General features: G+C 37.7%; 1 protein-coding gene across 1 annotated transcript in view; it reads right to left on the bottom strand.

Annotated features, from left to right (window-relative positions):
- Positions 1 to 10,503, bottom strand: part of LOC120533920 (lysine-specific demethylase RSBN1L-like) — a 152,011-nt gene extending 141,508 nt beyond the window's left edge. The window contains exon 1 of the mRNA XM_039761036.1: positions 9,747 to 10,503. Within this exon, the coding sequence (XP_039616970.1) occupies positions 9,747 to 10,242 (496 nt within the window). The 5' untranslated portion in view covers positions 10,243 to 10,503. The remainder of the gene's footprint in view (positions 1 to 9,746) is intronic.
- Between the last annotated feature and the right edge of the window lie 10,832 nt (positions 10,504 to 21,335).

Below are 21,335 nucleotides of genomic sequence, written 5' to 3'. Positions count from 1 at the left end.
TATGGATACTTTCACAGATTAAAGAGATCTAGACCCAAACAAAAAGTGTTGCTATGATTCAGAAATGACACCATCATGTTTTACCTGATTTTGTAATCATTTGCGTTTTCAAGAATCTAATATATTGTTTTTTAATAGTTAACACAGGCAGGGTAAATGTGCTAACTTGGAGAGGGGAAGGCTATCAAAAATAAGTAACTGTATGTAAATTCTGAAATGCTGGCCTTAAGAAATTTCACAATTAATGCCTAGTTTTAAATGATTTTCTTTACATTTGAATAACACATCTTTTGTTTTGATTTCTACATTTTCTGAGACTTCAGGTGCAATTGTCATGGCTCACTTTTAGTTCCAAAAGCCAAAACTACAATTAAAGCTAAATAGAAGTTTGTATTCAAAAGTATAAAAATAAAAGCTAAAAGAAAAATGAGTATTTTAAAGCTAAAAGTCTAATGAGTACTTAAACTCTAAAACTGAAAACAAAAAAAGAAATAAAAACTAATATAAAAATGGAAAACTGGATTAACCTTGGTATGAATCAAGATGTAAAATTAAAAAAAAAAAGCTATTAAGAGCACAAGCCCTTCAGTTTTAAACACAATGTTTTAAAAACTTGCATAGTTTTCTATTATGAAAAAAAAAAATGTTAATCAAAATTACTGTTCTGTGCACCACCAGCCTACCAAAATGCCTCTTTGTTGAATAAGCAGTTCAGCTGCAAGTCATCCATATTTAAAACTGTTAAAGCAGCATGTGCTCACCAACATGGACAAATATGATAAATGATGATGAATATTGCTTATTGTACTAATTATATTATGCCCTGGATCCGAGAAAGGTTTGACACTTTTTATTCTTAGTCTGAAAACTCATACTACCTAAGTCAGTATCTCCATCTCACTGCTGGACTATAATTCTACTTCTGTCCCTGTGTTATCAAAAGTGCAACTGCTAGATAGCTAGCTAGCTAGATAGCTAGATGGCTAGCTAGCTAGATAGCTAGATGGCTAGCTAGCTAGATAGCTAGATAAGTTCTGATTGTGTGTGCCATTACAACTCATAAAATTGGGAAGATAAGAGAGGAAATGATTCAAAATCTATTTTATTAGGATCTATCAGAGGTCACTTTGTTGTTCTGCTTGATTTGATTCAGCTGTGCAAATTTTAGGGATGCATCAATACCAATTTTCTCAGATCAAGTACAACTATCGATACTTGTTTAGTATTTTAAAATGGCTCAAATTTCACAAAAATAAACAAACCACATACAATTAATGTATGTGAACCAAAACAGCATTTTTCCAAGTGTTTCAACATGGGCAATATGGGATATAATAGTAGAATACAGTGATCACAGGAATTTGGCTAAATAAAATAAGAACATTTCTCTTGCTGGTATCTCAGTTTTTTTTTAACATAACTAGTTCAGTGGCATAAAGGTATACAGGTCAAAGTCACTGGGGAACATATGCCACTGGATAAGGCTAGGACTCTTTCAGGAAGTAAGTGGCAGATTCCGTTTTGATGAACAGAAGAATTGCTGTATGTTCAGCTGTAAGCTTGCTTCTGGTCATTAATAATAATGGAACGCACACTAAATCTCTCACTCCTTACACTACTGCATGGTTATGAAAGCTATTTCCTTAATATCCGAGACAAAGTGCGGAAATACACTTCGTCAACTGAACAGTACTTAAGTGGTTTGTCTGAACAAGAACCTGTGGTCTGTTCCAGGTATGTTTCCAGCTGTATGGCAAGCAGCTATTGCAATGCAGCTCCTTGATGTCACTGCCTGTTCATCTGGGATTTCATTATATATACACTCCATACTACCACTCGGCTGGATCTTCCATTGACTTGTGGGAGGTAGTAATAGTTCAGCTGCATATAGATTACACAATTCCTGCAGCTCCAGCAACAGCATCTCTTTGGCCTCGTTGACTGTACCGATTTTTTTTTTTGCTGATATGCATGCTAGCTTTATGTTCAACTAGCAAAATACCCGCGATTCACAGAGGAGAAGTAGTGTGTTAAAGAAGTTATGAAAAAGAAAAGGACACATTTTAAAAATAACATAACCTGATTGTCAATGTAATTGTTTTGTCACTGTTATGAGTGTTGCTGTCATCAAGGATTTGAATATCATTATTTCTTTCAATCAGGTACGTATTTGGAGGACATGTGTTTATGAAGTTACATTCCGTGTTTGTCAACTGTTGTAAATATAACAGGTTTCATTCATCGAAGTGTTCACTACGCAAATCGCTACTCGTGAATGTAAAATGTTTAACAGGCATTCCCAGTATTAACTTGTGCTAAACGTACCATGGTGTGATGTAAGGGGAACTGACTGCAAAAAGGCAAGGAGGCGCGTATTTTGAGCGTAAAGGGAGAAAACAGCGAAGAAGCAGAAAAGTGAGAAGGAAAATTGTTTAAATAAAGAGCTAGGATGGTGAATGGAATGAAACAGCCAGCGGTAAAGCAAGGAAGAATTCGTAATAAGGACGGTTCGGTGCATGTAGAAAGTGTAACAATAAGATTGTTAAGCCTTATGATAATGTTCCCGCACGGAGGTCTTAGAGAGACGCACTGGGAGAAGTATAATCTGAACCTCTCTACAGTTTCATTTATTTTCAGGTTGTAATGTTCATCAAATTTACGTATCATCTGGTCCAGTGGCGGACCGTCGAACCTGCCCGGTTATATTTCTGGCATAAGTTTTAATTCGCTTTAGGGCTGAAAATGTCCGCTCGACAGAATCAGTGTACACGGGAATGGTCACCACCAAATTTACCAATGTGAACAGCTGACCCATGCTCTCACCGAGACAGATCAAAAACTGCCCCGTGGCTCTTGTGTTAAACTGGAGAAGGCTGCATACGGGAAATTTTTCTTGTATTCCCGAAACTTCTGGGGGTCGAAGAGTGTAACAAACATCAGTTTTTCGGGGTCCTGAAATCTGGTCTGTGTCTGGCAAATAATATTGTCCAGAATCCTGCCATGGAGTTGGCAGTAGTGCACGCGAGGATCTTGCGCTCGGAGCGCCTGCATTGCATTCAGTGGCCTCATAGAGTTCCTCATATCGGCTTCTATCCAATCAATGGGTCTGAATACGTTGACGTTGCCATACGCCTGCTAAAGGGCCCTACTGACACCAACTCAAAATCTGATTGGTTGAAGCAACAGTTGAATCGACATTTATTCTGTGTTAGGGGGCCTGCACAACGGATTGTGAAGGCTTCTCTGCCTGACAACAAATGATGGCTGAAATGTGATTAGTTAAATGCTTTAATATGAAAATACATGTCTGGAAGCAGCACAACCATCGGAAAAGCTATGAAAGGAAGCGGACAGACTATATGGAATTATTTAATAAGTATTCATGGACAAAATATAATTAACATCAGCTTGTGATTCAGATATTTTTTTAGGCCAGCAGAGAAGGCATGACTTCGCCAGATCTTTAGCATCGAGGCTTTATACCCTGTGTATCCTCATTAAACTTATATCTCGTAAATATCTTGTGCGACCTTGCGATGTCCACGGCTTTATTTAATTTTAGCTCAGACCCGGCACTTAAAAGCTTCTCACGCACTTTCACTGAGGGAGGGTTTCCGCAGTAGCTGCACTTATGAAGGACAAAATTTTCAGGTAAAAAAAAAAAAATTCTATATATGCTCATTCATATGTTTACTTTTGAGATGTTTAAATAGGTTACTTGTGTTGTATTAACTTGTTTTCATACCCCCTTTGATATTTTAGCAGAGACCAATTTATAGTCTGCTAGGCTTTCATTTTCATTGCTAAATTTAAAGAACTTCCACACCACAGACATTTTGTGTTCTCCATTTTTTCCCCCTTTTCTTTTTGCTCCTTAACTTGCACACAATCACATCGGTGAGTTAATGGTATCAGTGACCACTGTACCAGAGCAAAACCGCATACCAGTAATCGACATTGTTGCACCCTTAGCAAATTTGATTTATAACATTGACCTGCAATTTGACAAGGAGGCTAGGCTGAAAGTTTGTTTTTTTCATAAAGCACACTGGGATTTTACAGAGGTGTAGAAGAGGGTGGGGATTAGGTAAAAACATTTTTTGGAACTGGTTTTCAATATTCAATCACTTAAATGTTTTTACTTGCATCCCAGCACAAATACAAACAACGCTTGAAGAAAATATATACATAATAACTGAAAAAGTTTAAAAAAAAAAAAAAAGTGGTTCAGGTTCAGCACACAAGGGAAAAGCCCTGTTCAGCACTGAGGCTTTATAATGAGAATAAAAACTTGATTTTTTTTCAGTGTGTTAAATAAGACTCAATATTTAATTTGTGTGTTTGTTATTTTTAGTATTATTTAGAAAAGATTAACTTGTGTGAAGAAACTGTGGTTATTTAGACAGGAGTTTAGCAAAATGTTTTGGAGAAAAACAAGTGCCCGACAGGTCGGCAATTAGGCTTAGGACTAATGACATCATACAGTAAGGAGAGAAGTTGCAGAAGACAAGGCCCGGGTGCCAGTAAAACAAGTAAAGTTCTAGAGGACATTGTGGGCAGAGGTTCAGACCACTTTAAAAGAGGAGAATAAGAGGCTATTAAATCCACTCTTCTTTTGAACCAGTAGCTTACAGCAGCTCTGGGAATAACAATGCGTTTTAAAAGAGTGTCGAATTGCGGGACGTGTTTCTGTAAACAGACAAATCACTTGGAGAAAGACAGACATTTGTAAAGCATATACTAAAAAATAAGTGTTATTATTTATTAGAATGTGTTTATGTTTAGTAACCAATAAAATAACCAATAGGCAGTTTGTATATGCTGGTAAGAAGATGAGAAAAAGGGGCTGGAAACTTTAACTTGTATTTCATAATTACCTTAAAATAATTTCAATGACAGGTAGCAAGACAAAAGAAAAGTATATGTTTTTCAGGGTCTGAGTGATTTCACTTACTAAAAACATCCATCAAGCCAAAGTACAAGAGAAGTCATCTCTATTGTCAAATATTGGATAGCTTTTGGGAGAGACCAGGCAACATATGGTTTTGGATACGAGATGTGAAATGCAGAGTTAATATGACAGAGGGTGTAGGCAGTTTTGAAGATGCAACAAAACATCATGCTGTCAGAGGACAACAGTACAGCACCACCTACAAAATGAAACTTCACCCTAACAGAGCCAAAGAATATAAGTAACCTTGCAAGAGGTTCTCCTGGCCTTTGTTAGTTACTTCTGAAAGACCTGCAGAAATACCCTATATGGGTGTGGAGTACCACATCCATGAATCCTAGAAGGACTGTAGTTTTTGAAGCAGCTCCCAGCCTTTGCCAAGGTATGCTGAAATGTAGCCCTTTCAGCAGTAATGATTTGGGAGGTGTAGAATAAAGGCATTCCAACAGGAGTGCGGCTCATGAATGGAATGACTTGTGGTCCACGCCAAGAAACTGCAGCAGTTCTGCAGACCTCTCTTTAGGAGTCAGGTGCCATCAAGCATATAGTGCACTGCATTTAAGGATGAGTGTCTGTTACAAAAACAACTAATGAGCGGAATGGTTAAATAGTTAAGTATTGTGGACATTGCAATTAAAGCTAATGAATTGGACATTCTAGTTTTAACTTGTCCATCAATATACAAGAAAAAAAACTTGGGAGGTTAAAGTGCCTTTCATGAAGACTTTTTCACAATAAAACAGTCTTATAATGGAAAACATATGAAAGCAGGTTCTGCTTCCTATATTATTGGAAAAATGGCACTAGAAATTTGAACACTTGATGGTTTGTCTCAAAACTGTGAGAGGAAAACTGAATCCATGGAGGAAGATCCCATAAACTCTGGAAAAACATACATAAAGAAATCAACATAAGTCAGTAATCAAACAGCAATTAAATTAAGATCAGCAAGAATTCAAAGTCATTCTTCTTTTAATAATTCAAAACCAATTACTTTGGGGCCTATAGTCAATAGGATTATGAAACCAGATAAACAGATGTAATTAAGCAAGCAGGGGTGTATTTCAGGAACATTGTTAAGTTTGGACCTGTAACTCATCAACAAATCAAGCATTTTTATGCTGTAGTCATAATGATCTGCTGCCATGGGTCAACAAACATGAGTGATTCAGGGTCAAATTCAAACTAAAGCTTTAACATTTGATGTGACATTTTTATTTAGGTCAACGGAAGGTTGGGGATTCTACTGTGTATATATACAGTCCCTATTACAAAACCCACTTTTGGGGAAAAAAAAAATACAGAAACTTCTACATTAAAACAACAACAACAATTTAGAAAAAGGATGCACAACACTTCTGTGCACACAAGGAAATGGTCAGCTGTTAGAAAGGTGGAGCACTTTACATTTTTCAGTTACTTCAAAGAGTCATTTAACACATTCTTGTTTATTGAATACTTTTGTAATAGCAGAATGTAACTACAGTACATCCATTAGGAAGCTATATTAAATGAATGTTTTTTAACAGCACTTGACAATAGCATGCTGTTAAAAAAATTACCCAAACAGGCTTGTCAGAGCTCAGTAGCTTTCAGAGGGACCAAATTCCAGTTCACGTGCGATTGTTAGATGCTGATTGTAGAGGGTCTATGACTTTTTGTTGTTCACATTTCTAATACCTGAACAGTTAATATCTATTTTAAGCCTCAAACTAAATTCCTGACTGGTTTGGCCCATGATGGAGAGCAGGTCTGGAGTTTTATTGATAAATTATAAAATTTCAAAGAAATAAGGAGGAGCTGGTTGGAATGCATGAGTAGGCAAAAGGGTGAAAAAGCTGGGAGAACATGTCACTGCTGTAATAAGTATATAAGTTTAATATGCCACTGTGCAAGTATATTTTATAAATCTACCCTTTTCTACTCACATGCACAGTTGACACAGAGCCAGATTTAGTACAGGGGCGAACTGCTAGGCCAGCAATATAAGACAAGACAGACAGACAACTGGGAACCGGGCAGTCATGCTGAGGACCAGTGTATACTATTTTTGTATATCAAAGTCAGCATGAAACTGTATCCTCTTTTGCCTTGTTTGGAATGCCACGATTCACATAAGTGGGGGCATAAAGTCTTGGAACACTGCCCGGCACACCTTTGAAGCCGACGAATGGATGAAAGATAACGTCATCCGATCCTGAAAATCCTTCTACTTCATGGCAAAAATGTCAAACTCTACACATCGGGCCTTCACTCCCAAACTGGGTTCTTGCCATAGGCTTCCTTCATCTGCTAAAGCGAAGTTATTTCTCCTATAAGATTTCTTACCGCCGTATCAATACGGGAGGGGTATCGCTTTTTTATATATCTACATAGATGTGGGTTATGTAACACATCGCAATTACAAAAGAACTAATTCCCAGGGATCAAACGCCCACGTTAGACACAACCATGTGGTGCAAGTGGCAAATTCTTTTTAGGGCCACCTCATCAGCACTCAGTGTAAAGTGGCTAATGCATCTCTCTGTCTCTTGTACCTTCTGAAATATCATAACATTCTTTCTCACTGAAGCACACGCATACATTATCAACCCGTGGCAGGAGGGAATATCTTTACAAAATAATAAAATAAGCTTCTGTATATAAGAAATGTAAGTAAATATAAGTAAGAGTGACTTTCAGTTACTACTGGCCTACTTGTCTTCAGAACACTGACAGCAATTCACACCTAGGCATCAACAAACAGTGTAAACAGTGGCACTTGGCAAATGATTTCCCAAGGCAAGTACACACTAGTACTAAGGTTTTACATTGGTATTGATAACAGCTTTTGGACCTTTGTACTGGTACTGAAACTAACTAATTACTAGCCTCCATGGTGCACCACTTTTCTTTAGATAGCAGTGAAGTTAGCAGTATTTGTCCAGATCATGTCAAAGTGATATTTGTCACTACCAACAGCGTCAAAGGAATAAGTTATTTTTGGGTTCCAAGTTAAGTTTTGATAGCACTGAAACATGTAGTTTATGAAACGTACGTTTTCTTCACAACTGTAATGGCAAATAATGAGGGAAAGGGAGAAGTGGATTGAGAGGGAGGTCTGTGTTTATTTCTGGTACTGAAAAATCCTGAAATGCCTGTACTATTCCATTTTAAGATCTCCCAAAGGGTACCCGAAAAACCATGCAACCCTAGTCTACACACCAGACCCTGAAAGATGTAGTGGAAGAAGTGGGCAAAGTAAAGTGCACAGACGCCATCTAAAATGGTTGAATGTCACAACAATACTGTATTTGTGGTTTATGCTTTTTTCTATCTTAAAAAAAAGATATGAATACACAGTTTTGCGAAATGTATGCAATCTCACGAAGCAGATCAACACTGAATTAAACGTCTGGCTTGAAAAATTGACATATTGCATTTTAACGCTTGTCTTTATATTGGGCCTCCAGTACCCTTAACCTTCATTATAAAAGGAAACAGTGGGCTAGAGTTTTTTGTTTTAAACTGGGGGCTACTCCTAGTCTCCCTCCCAATTTTTTTTTTTTTTTAAATAATAAAAAGATAAAATATGCTTCACTTTAAAATGCAATTTCATTTTAGAAATTAAAATCTACCATAATAGTGAAGAAATAACTTCAACTTGAAAATAGCCATTAAAAACCTGATTATTCCACTGGCTTCACTGCTCCATAGTTTCAGATGAATAGCACACTGGTACATCAAATACAAATGACCTAAATATAGCACCTTTAGTTTAACTCTACCACGTTATCATAAAGGCATTTTAACTTATATTCCTTCGCCTAAAAAGATGTGGAGATGAAAACTGAAAATTCAGCTTTTCGATTCAAGTATTATTGGTTCACCTCAAAACACTGTTGCCAACCTCAGCCTTTAGTGAACCGTTTTAAAAACAGGGATTAAAAAACGCGCCAAAGCAATAATGGACGGTCTTCAGCTTGCCTTCATTACACTATGCCCTCAGGAGCCGGTAATGGATATACAAGTTCCTAAAATGGACACAGGCGTAAACGCTTCCCTTGTGCCAACCAGGGGCTCTAGCTTTCGCCTCCGTTTAACGACCAGAGTAGCTAGGCGGCGTGTTTATACAAAACACACGGGTATCAGATTATGTCGTCACCGTCTACCTCCGTAGGTGAGGCACGTTTGTGTTCTCTACCAAACATAAGACAGGTGCTGCACACCCAAGCCAGTCTGGTCTTGTGGTCAGAAAAAACTCCTTGAAACGGGATGTTGGGGGCGGGGGCGTGGCGTTGAATTAAGCACGTGACCCCCCACCGCCAAGGGGAAAAAAAAAAAGGCGGAGCGGACCGGATCTGACCCAACAGTTTCAAGGTTCTCGTCCAGTGCTTTATCTGAGCCATATGCACGCAATAGCCAAACCCGCGATGCACACTTATGAAAACAGGTAAACACAACTCGTCTGTCAAACCTTGACGCCCGCAACTGAGGGGCACGTTAATCTGCAGGGGAAAAGTAGCATGCGGGTCCGGACAAAAGTTCAAAATAAAAATACGGTACAATGACCTCAAAACCTAACTCCACGACCCTTATAGAAGGAGCAAAAAAAAAACTAAATGATTTTGTTTCATTTTGAAAGTGAATAAAGTACTTACCCTTAAAATGACAAATCCATTTTCTTAAGGCCGACCGCTGCCCCCGGCCCAAGGTGGACTGCCTGCCAGTCCACTCCCAGACCTGTGCCCAGATTGTACCCACGGCTTTTATCGGTACTCAGAAAGTTCTGAGCGCCGGACACAACTCAACCCACCTTTCTGTTGCAACTTCAACTCGCCGTTTTCTTTCTTGATCTCTGTTAGGCTAACATTATCCGGAACAGGCTTGTGTTTCTTCTTTTCCCGATCCTTATCCCGCTTCTCTCGGGGCTTCTTCACCTTGCTACCGGCGGCCTCCAACGTGCAGGCACTAACAGGGAGCACTCGGGGCATCAATCCGGCAGCTGTTGGTGCCGGAGAACCACTCGTCTTCATCCCGCCAAAGCTCCAGGTTGTTGCGCTGCCATAACTCTGTTTCGACAGAAGCTTCTGCTCTGCGCCTCCGCCTCCTCCATCACGCCCTCCATCCCCGTTGAGTTTTCTGGGCTTAAAGCTCTTCTCATCGCTTCTGACTTTCTTTGGTGGCGGAGGATGATGATCTCGGGAAGACCGCGACTTGCCATCTGGTGTACTTCCTTTGGAGTCCTTCGGTTTTTGCAACTGGCTTTTGTCGGCAGCTGGGAAGTGGATGAAGCTCACTGACTCCGCCATCTTGGGGCTTTCTCTATTTACTCTCTCTGCTGCTGTTTGTGTGCGAGCCAGTGAAGGGGGCGGGGCGAAGGGGCGTGGATGGCGACTGACAAGTGGCGGGAGAAGCACCAGAGAGAGACGCGTACAGTAAGTGAACGCATCACCCCTCAGCAGCTGAGTTGCTGTGTCTGGCCTCCGGGTTGAAGCAGCAATTGGAAGCGAGCGTGCAGCAGCTCGAGTGTGATACTCCGGATTGGATCTGCTCCAACTGCGAAATATAGGAAAACAGCAGCATTGCTGACGCTCTTCCCAGCAGAGTTCAGGAGGAAATAATAGCTAGACAATACAAGGAGATTTTTGTGTAGGAGGAGGAGCACTAAACAAAATAGCAGCTCAGCGCAGAAGAAACCCTCGTCGGCGACGTACATAGACGTTACGCGAGCGAGGCAAGGACTGTGACTGTGTTATGATGCTAGACAACGAGAACTGTGATGTGTGCGAAAATAGGAATAGGGACCTCGCAGAAAATACTGGTGTCCGTTACGTCACAAAGACACAATGTGAAAAGTGCGCGTGCGCCTGTCAACTGTTGGCGTGTACGTTACCGTGCCAAAAAGTGTCGTGAGTGCCTTCCGTTAACAGTGAATTTGGGACACTTTGTACAAACTGAAAAAACTCTATCGTTTGATAAAATACGAACTTATGCTTTCACCTTTATATAGTGGTATATTGTCTTCATTGCTCCATTTCTTATTACAGGAAAACAAATGAATGACAAATACAATAAATACATCATGCAAATCGCATGTACACAGAATTTAAGTAGGTACGTATACTTCAAATTTAAATAAAAATAACAATGAAAATCAGAAAAATAGCCATCCAGTCTAATTTTACCAGTTATAAAATTATTAAAAGAATGTTGGGCGGTGAAACTCTGCACGTCTTAAATTTACGTAATATAATTGGCTGTTTTACTTGGATTAAAGCTCACCTGAACGTTTTCTGTAAATATATACAGTAGCTGATGTACACATAATGAAAAAATAGTTGGCAAATGAACAAGGAGTGTGTGGTTGGTTATTATGGAAGAGGCTTTTCCTTTAAAATGACGGGTTATGTGCACACGTTTAGTGTATGGGTCTTTCCATGGAGGTCCACCTAGGTGGTGGGCTACATGAAGTTTAAAAAAATTGAAATTTGACATATTCATCTATGGTTGATAAATGTTCAAAAATATATACAGTATATTTTCCCTACCCTGTTTCCCGCAATTCCCTTTCAAAACACAACAGTATATCTCCATTTTTAAGTTTCAGCAGCCTTTGCATGATGTCACATATTTGCTGAACGAATACAGATATTTAAATACACCTAATAAAGTATTTCCAAGCATAAACCCAAGATTCTTTTTCACATATCCTGTGCTCTGAAATCAATCATTTTCTTTTCATTATAGCCCTTTAAAAATTGATGACAAGATATTGATTTTAAGTAATTTTCTAATTTTATTTATTTAACGCAGCACAACAAAGGTGCACAAAATTGTTATTTATACCGTTGTTACATGAAAAACATATAAATATAAAACTTTTTTTTTTTTAATATGATGTCAACCCACCAGAAACATTTGTGTTTAGGCTAGATTTTGAGATATGGGATATGGCAGGAGGAAATACTGTTTATTAGTATGTACAGTACAGGCCAAAAGTTTGGACACACCTCCTCATTCAATGTGTTTTCTTTATTTTCATGACCATTTACATTGGTAGATTCTCACTGAAGGCATCAAAACTATGAATGAACACATGTGGAGTTATGTACTTAACAAAAAAAGGTGAAATAACTGAAAACATGTTTTATATTCTAGTTTCCATTTCAGGTGACTACCTGTTGAAGCTCATCAAGAGAATGCCAAGAGTGTGCAAAGCAGTAATCAGAGCAAAGGGTGGCTATTTTGAAGAAACTAGAATATAAAACATGTTTTCAGTTATTTCACCTTTTTTTGTTAAGTACATAACTCCACATGTGTTCATTCATAGTTCTAATGCCTTCAGTGAGAATCTACCAATGTAAATGGTCATGAAAATAAAGAAAACACATTGAATGAGGAGGTGTGTCCAAACTTTTGGCCTGTACTGTACATAACACTTTAAATAATAATATTAAACTTTCATTAAATTCACAAATTAATAAAAAAAGAATAATCATGGTCTAAAAAAGGACAGGAATACTCTGTTTACATACCTTTTATTTATTAAAAGCCAAAGTGTTTGGACTGCTGAGGGAAAATAAGCAAAATGTCATTCTTAAGATTTTCTTCCATTTTGAATACTTTCCAAAAACCTGAAGTACAGAACTCAAAAGGTGACAATATTTTCAGGATTTTCTTGTATGGGACCCACATTGATGTTCTTTTATTATTTGATGGCACAAGAGATGTGCAGAACCAGGGGGATTGTAACAGTTGATGTATTATTCCATGTCTGTTGTGTCCCATATATATCCAACCCACCAGTTTGCACCAGAGATGCAGGCAACACTGTCCCTTTTTTAAGAAATAGAACAGATTGTACAGATCTCATTTGGTGTTCTTTAAAATCTGTAGATCTTGAGGGTGCTTTTGTTTTCTGTCAAGATAGGAATAATTTAGTGTTTCTCACATATTCTTGTATATTTCCTGAAATTGTCATAACATTTATAAAGGGCTTTCTCCAAAACAAAGGCCTCAGAACGTTCATCTAAAATAAAAGATTCTTTGAATATTACCAGATTAATATTAGTAATCAGCTTGAACTGTAAGAATAGGTCACTTAGTATGTTTTTTGCAGTTAAGCTTACCAGGCGCTTAATAGTACTACCCATTCCATTACTTGTGCACTTGCCATGTGCAGTGGCATAATAAACAGAATTCTGCATTAAGTTTGGAATATGCCTTGTGTTGAAGAAAACTACAGCTGTCTTTATAATTTTTATACTGAATGAATGCACCATCAGAATAGTATTAATTATTGGTAGGGTGGTGGCTGATAAGTTCCTTTACTTGTAGCAGCAGCTTCGTCTGGAAAGTGAATGAAGCATTTGTGTTGTGAGACAGATGGAAACTCACCGTAAACAACAAAATGACGTAGAGCAGGGGTCTCCCAACTCCAGTCCTGGAGCACTACTGTGGATGCAGATTTTCATTTGAACCCTTTTCTTAATTAGTGACCAATTTTGTGTTGGTAATCAACTTCTGTTTCCTTCATTTTAATTGGCTTGTTCTTGAAGATTCAATCCTCTGAATTGCTTTATTTTTTTGTTAAACGGGACTGAAACATAAATGAGATGTGAAGTGAGCCAACAGATGACCAGCAAAGTTGAAGCCTCAAACTCCAACCATTTTCTTAATAAGAAGATAATTCTTTATTTAATTCAATGGCTTGCTGGTGCCATCATTCTGCCACAGCAGGCATTTCCAAAACAGTTGATTTTCTTCATTCTAAGAACGCTGTCAAAATGCTTTTTGGGCCTGAGTAGATTAACATTACTGAGACCTTCATCTTTATTTTCACATATTGTATGATGGATACAAATTGGTTGGTCAAGAGGTGGCTTATTTTGTAACTCATTATTGTTTGGCTCCTAATTAAGAGTAAAATAAATGATTATGGGGTCTGAATTTTAAATAGCAAGTCAATTCAAATTAAGTCAAAAGAGTTAATTAGCAGAAAAAACTGATCACTAATTAAAAAGAGGTAGAATGAAATCTTGCTGTTACAGTAGCACTCTGGGACCAGAGTTGGAGAGCCCTGGTGTAGAGAACCCTGTGGGCTTAGCCTGTTGTGTGAATGTGGATCCCAATGCCCAGTGGTGCCATCCATCAGGCAAGATGTAAAATCGAGGTCCTGACTTTCTGTGGTCATAAAAGATCCCTTGGGCATCCTTTGTAAAAAGCAGGGGGTTTCCCTGATGTCCAGACTAAATTGCCCTTCATGGTCTAGTCATTCTGGTCCCCAAGTCATCCCCCCTTTAATTGTCTTTCTGTTTCTGTATCACCACTTCACCACCGAACAGCTAACATGGTGAGTGTATTGGCACATAAATGGCTGTGATCACATCATCCAGGTGCCTCCCCTCTTACTATGTAAAGCGCTTTGAGTAGTGAGAAAAGCACTATATAAATGTAAAGAATGATTATTATTTATTGTTTTCTAAACCTGTACAACAGACTTAAATTTTAGTTGGATAAATTGTGCAACAGATAGCTTCATGACTTGTGTGAATACTGATGAATAACAATGGTGATCCCATTATTCTGCAAGTAACTTTAAAATTTTAAAGTTGTTTACAGAGATTGGTAAATCCTGTGGTGTATTTAGTATTTCCAAAACTAAACGGGGGAAATTGTCATGTTTATGTCTTGACTCCAGCTGTAGCTCTCTCTGGTGCTTTAAGTTGTTGCCTGCTGTCAGTGATGCTCTCCATGTGCTTCCTGCCACTGGCACTGCATTTATCATTTATGACCAAGTGGCAAGTGTTTTTGTAAAAGCAAGACAGACCCATTCCCATTTGCTCAGATACCTAATTTAGGGTATCTGAGCAACTCTTCATCAGAACTTTATGTCATACCAAACCAGGATGAGAAAGGGTGTTGTCAATAACCATGTTATCTCCCTTTCCCACTCCACCTCCAAGAAGAGGTCCTCTGAGGGCACTTAACTCTGCCCATTCTGGTTGGAGTGCTATAAAACCCAGGCTTCCCCAGAGAGAGCGTGTCTATTGCAATAACAAGCTAATCAAAGGACAGCACTCTCTCCTGAACAAGACACATGCCAAAAAATTACTAAATCTCACCTTTCAAGACTGTTTTCTTTGTGTTTAATAAACGCTGTTTTGATTGTGGCATCTAGCTAAAACACTGTGTTTTTGTTTTCATTTTGTTGATGGGACAACCTGGCTAGAATCCGAACTTTCTGTCATTCTCTCAATTAAGGACATGTCATTATTAACAGAGTGAAAGAAGCTTTCATAGCCAAAGAAAAGTGGTTTCACATAAATTAATACTAACCCTGAAGATACAAATACACAAACCACTAACTGGCAACTGTCTGGTGGTACCATTCTAAGCAAAATATGTGAAACAACCATCTGACATTGTAGGAAACAGATTGGTGACTCTTATCTTGAAGATAAGAAGGTTGTTTGATCACATGTATCCATTAATGAGCAAGAGAAGCAACCTTAACTCTGCAAATAGAATAATTGTGTCAGAGAAATTATCAGAACTTAGATGCTCTATACTTGCATCAGTGCTGGAAAAACCTTGACAATAATCATCTGCTATGTCAAACGCTTCTAAAACAAAGTTGTGTGAAATGCAATTTACTTTTCATGGTATTTAACTATGACCTGATCCACCAAGACTCCAAATTTGCTGCATTGGTTGGTGCTGCTGTAACACAGTCAAAAAGCCTTGGTTTGATTCCTTATATTGAGTTGTTGTCTGCATGGGTTTTCTTCCTACATTCCAAAAGATGTATGTGTTAGGTTAACTGGAGATACATAATTGCCCCCATGGTGTGGGTGTGTAAATTTGTGTGCCCTGTAATTGGCTTACACTGCGTGCTGCTTGGATTTCTGCAGTGTATTTATTGTTATTATTTCTACTGTAGTAAATTTCAGTTATTGTACTGAATAAGTAAGATACCTTTGCATTACATCACACATATCTCTTGACGCAGAGCATGATGGTTATCACTACAGGGTGGTCCAGATCTAATTATGCAGATCCAGATCGTCTGGATGACTTTGATTTATGCGGGACGATTCCAGTTCAGCACAAAGATGATTCTTCATGTCGTCAGTTTGTACACTTCTCGATGGTCCGGAATTTTTTGGGTGATTTTCTATGTAATAAACTTAATAAGTTATAGCGTAATGAAAATTGCATAATTAGATCTGGTGTGGGGTTTATCACAACGATGCACAGGTTTTGAAATGAAATGTTTGACTGCTGCATCAGAGAGGTGTTTGCACCTGACTGAACCCGATTCCTACATCATATTTTAAGTTTATCATGCTGCCTTGCTGCAATAGACATATAAAAATAATGCTCATATAATTAAATTTATGAGCAAATATACACATTAAGGAGGAATCACAAAGTCACCTTTTTCACTTAAAACTAAAAGTAGGCTATGAGAAACTTGATATTTGATTAGCATAAAGTAAGTAAATTCTGTTTTAAAATTACAAATGTAAGAGTTGTACTGTATACTCTTATTATTTTAGATATTTGTAGAGAGAAATGTTTAGTATAAATTCTATTTGAAAAATAATATCTGATTTGATGCAGGGATTATGTCTGATATCTGTTGAGACTACAATGATCATGTTATTGATCATAGTGTGTTATTGTAAAGTTCACATATTTCATAATTGTTTACATTATTTGAATCTACTCAACGTGATGAATCTGAGTTGCATGAAAATGTGTGTAACAGTGATTTTCAGTAATAAAATGAAAACAGGGAAAGATTAATACTGGAAATTCATCTGAAAAGTATTCTGTACTTCCAAAGCAGATTAGCAGATGGTGTTGAGGGCACAGCTACAGTATGAATTGAATTAATGCAGAACTGTGCTGTGTAAAATTACACACTTTGGGTCAAGCAGCAATTCAATGTGTGTTTAGCACCACACTGTGTGCCTTGCAGAATGGTAGGCTAAATCAGTTCAAAATAATTTACAGTAATTTTTAAAAGCCATCAATATGTCTGGGTTTAAAAATAAAACATGTTTCTGTGCTCCACTTTTATGTGCAATCCCTGATTATGTGGTGTGTTTGTATTTTTATATAATAAACATTACTAGCAAATAGCCCAATTAGTAAAACAACATTTATTTACAGAACACATTTTCATACATATAATGTAGCTCAAAGTGCTTTACATGATGAAGAAGAGAGAAATAAAAGACAAAGTAAGAATTAGAAGAACATTAATTAACATAGAATAAGAGTAAGGTCCGATGGCCAAGAAGGACAGAAAAAAAAAACTCCAGATGGCTGGAGAGAAAAAATAAAATCTGCAGTGATTCCAGGCCTCTGGACCGCCAAGTCCCCTCTGGGCATTCTACCTCACATAAATGAAACAGTCCTCTTTGTATTTAGGGTTCTCATGGACGGACTTGATGATGACAGTCATGCAGACTTCTGGCTTTTAGTCCATCAATGTTGGAGCATCACGGTGCTTTGAGTAGGTGGAGGTAGCGCAGGCCACCACCACAGAAAACCAGGAAAAGAAACAGAAGAGAGAGTAGGGGTTAGTACAGATTTTAGAGCCACCATGAATAGTTATTATGATGAATTGAACATACAGAGTATCAGGATTAAATGAAGGTGAGGTTATCAGAAAGCCATGTTAAAGTAATATGTTTTCAGCAGTGTTTTAAACTGCTCTACTGTATCAGCCTTGTGAATTCCTATTGGCAGGCTATTCCAGATTTTAGGTGTATTGCAGCAGAAGGCCGCCTCACCACTTCTTTTAAGTATTGTTCTTGGAATTCTAAGGAGACACTCATTTGAAGATCTAAGGTTACGATTTGGAATATAAGGTGTCAGACATTCCGATATATAAGATGGGGCGAGATTATTTAAGGCTTTATAAACCATAAGCAGAATTTTAAAGTCAATCCTGAATGACACAGGTAACCAGTGTAGTGACATTAAAACTGGAGAAATGTGTTTGGATTTTCTTTTCCCAGTTAGGATTCTAGCAGCTGCATTCTGCACTCGTTGCAAGTGATTTATGTCTTTTTTGGGTAGTCCTGAGAGGAGTGCATTACAGTAATCTAGTGGACTGAAAACAAAAGCGTGAATTAATTTCTCAGCATCTTTCAATGATATAAGAGGTCTAACTTTTGCTATGTTTCTTAAGTGAAAAAATGCTGTCCTAGTGGTCTGATGAATATGCGATTTAAAATTCAGATTACAGTCAACAGTTACCCCTAAGTTTTTTACTTCCGTCTTAACTTTTAATCCTAGTGCATCAAGTTTATTTCTGATAACCTCATTGAATCCATTATTGACAGTTACTAAAATTTCAGTTTTCTCTTTATTTAGCTTGAGAAAATTACTATTCATCCAATTAGAAACAAAATAAGACATTGTGTTAGTGAATGGAAGAGAATGCAAATACTAAACAGTAAAGATTTCTTTACCAAAAACACTGAACTGTCTTTGATGTTAGACAGGCTCAAAAACCTTGTGGAGATGTAATCCTGGCAACCATAGACGAAATACTAACAAGTTATTGATTGATTTAATGTTTTCCAAACAATCTGTCAAATATATATTTGGAGTGCAGTCATTAACTGTTGGAATGGCCTGTAGAATTATTTTTCCCTTTTGACAACACCGTGTAAATCTCCTTTCAGAAAGTCATTCCACAGCAAAATGCTTAGCAGTGCAAGCTACACAAATGCAATGTAATGGTTCATAACTATTGCCTATAACAACAGATTTATCAGTGGGAACATTGTAGGCAAGGTGGTAAGTAGTGGCAATGAGAACAGCAGACCATCTGTTTCAATCACTCATGTTGTGCATTTAGAGTTTTCTGCTCACCGAATATGCTAGCCATTACATTCCTCTTTCTTTGTGCTTGTGTGGTGCTGAGGTGTCACCCACCACATGGCTGCACTTGGGTCCTAACCTGGGGTCCTGAGTTGGTTTGTCATGTGGTGGGTGCGGCAATGTGCCGTATCAGCGCGTGCTCCTAACCTCTCCTCCCAGGTTGTGAATGCTCATCATCCAAAGAAGAAAAAATCATTTCAGGTTTTATTAATTCCCATGGGTATTCACTCATAGTAACTAACTACTTTTTAAAGATATTCTTGGGGATGCTAAACGACATGAACGATGTGTTACACCCAAGAGCTGACAGATGTCAACACTGTTTAAAATGTTACGCCAGCCATGGATGGATTTTGGACATTTTGTCATTTTACATTAAGGATTATTATTATTATTATATGATTAAATGAGCAAAATGAGGCCACTCTCACAGCTCACCCAGAAGTGTGAAGTGACTAAAAGTCTAGCACCACCTTAGTTTCATATCAAAGTATAAATGTTTTTGAATTGTTTGTATATGCAGCAGCAGCAGCAGCAGCAGCAGCATCTTTTAACTACAGAAGCAGTTTGTCACTCTTTGTTATACAATCCATATTGTACTGACTGTGCAGCAGAAGACAGTATGCACCCCTTGATGGAACTGCAAAGGTAGTGCATGCCAATATCTGTGCTTGATCTTGTACGAAATTCAGTACACTTGGCTGTTACCAATGGTGAAACGGCTTTACTGACTGATTGTCTGAGTTCAATTTCTGTATCACCAGAATTAAATCATAAAAATATCATTGTATTTAGCAGCCTTCAAATGTTATTAACTATTGTTTAATTATTGCTGAAAGTTGGAACATATGCATTTTATCAGCAGTTTGATTTAAGAAAACAGAAGAGTCCAAGAAAGCATTACATCAATTGCTTTAAAGTTCAATGTGATGTGTAGAAAGTTAGAAAAATAGAAAAAAGTTATTAGTCTTAATAAAAGCACAAGAGTAGAAGTGCAGTTGGGTATCGGATTAAAAGTAGTAGTCTAATTTAAATCCATTTGTGTAAGATGTTCAGCGTTACTCTTCATTGTTTGCAGCTTTGAAATCAAAACAGCTTTTGTATGAAGACTTTTAGTTATACAATTGCATTACTGACTTGTGGTATTAAGACTGTTTACTAACCGGAGTAAAACAAATGTTAAGAAGAAACTCTTAATTGCTTAGGGCAGCCATAATTAACAACAAAAAAGTTTAGTCCAGTTTTAGAAATTATGAACTTTTCATTATTATGCATAATAATAATAGTCCATATTCAGTATATTTAGTCAAACTGTTAAATATGTATGGCAAAGTAATTGGTACTACTGATATATGGGTGTGAATCCCACACAGGTTAGATTATCTATACTGTATATACTTTGCACATTCTTGTTTTCTTTTCACTGCTTAGGCTTGTGCATATTGGGGTGATTGGAAGGTCTAAATTAGCAATGGACCTTTACAGGGCTAATTTGTGTATTGTGTGTGATATTGCCATGCGCTGTATCAGCTCCACCCAGCCCTTAATTAAACAGGTTTTGATGATTATATATGAAATGAATATATGACACTTTTAGTGTAAAAGTAGCATAACAAATGTTGGCATTTAATAACGCAAAAACAGATTGAAATCCCTGTCTTCATGTGTTGTGATGAATTAAAAAGGAAATGGTAAAAATAAAAGCAAACCTATACAATTCTAAAGGGAAATAATGAAAAATAAGTAATGGTTGTCTTTTGTTAATTATATTCTACGCATGAAGTTCAGCACCATTTGAAAGCAAATACTGTCGTCTTCTTCTCTGTTACACCCATCACCTTCATGTCCTCTCTCACCACATCCATAAATCTTCTCTTAGGCCTTCCTCTTTCTCTCTTGCCTGGCAGCTTAACATCCTTCTCCCAATATACCCAGCATCTCTCCTCTGCACATGTCCAAACCAGCGCAATCTCACATATCTCTGACTTTGTCTCCCAACCATTCACCTTGAGCTGCCCCTCTAATGTACTCATTTCTAATCCTATCCATCCTTATCACACCCAATGCAAATCTTAGCATCTTTAACTCTGCCATCTCCAGCTCTGTCTCTTGCTTTCTGGTCAGTGCCACTGTCTCCAACCCATATAACATAACTGGTCTCACTACCATCCTGTAGACCCTCCCTTTCACTCTTGCTGATACTCATCTGTCACAAATTACTCCTGACACTCTTTTCCACTCATTCCACCCTGCCTGCACTCTCTTTTTCACCTCTCTTCCACAATCCCTGTTACTCTGTACTGTTGATCCCAACTTTTATTGTTTTAGAAATGTACAAGTAGTTAGTTCAACTGTAATGTTTTCTTTGGTTTAGCCTATTCATCTGTTGCTTTGTTGACTGGAACATTACACTCCTTTTGTTAGTTGTATAATTTTGATTGTTAATAATTAAAAAAAAGTCCAAATACGACCTACTGCAGCATTCAGAACAAAAAAA

Source organism: Polypterus senegalus, chromosome 8, assembly GCF_016835505.1.
Source record: "Polypterus senegalus isolate Bchr_013 chromosome 8, ASM1683550v1, whole genome shotgun sequence".
Classification (NCBI taxonomy): Eukaryota; Metazoa; Chordata; class Cladistia; order Polypteriformes; family Polypteridae; genus Polypterus; species Polypterus senegalus.
The sequence above is the reverse complement of the archived record's forward strand: the minus strand, read 5'-3'. Positions and strand labels throughout refer to the sequence as shown.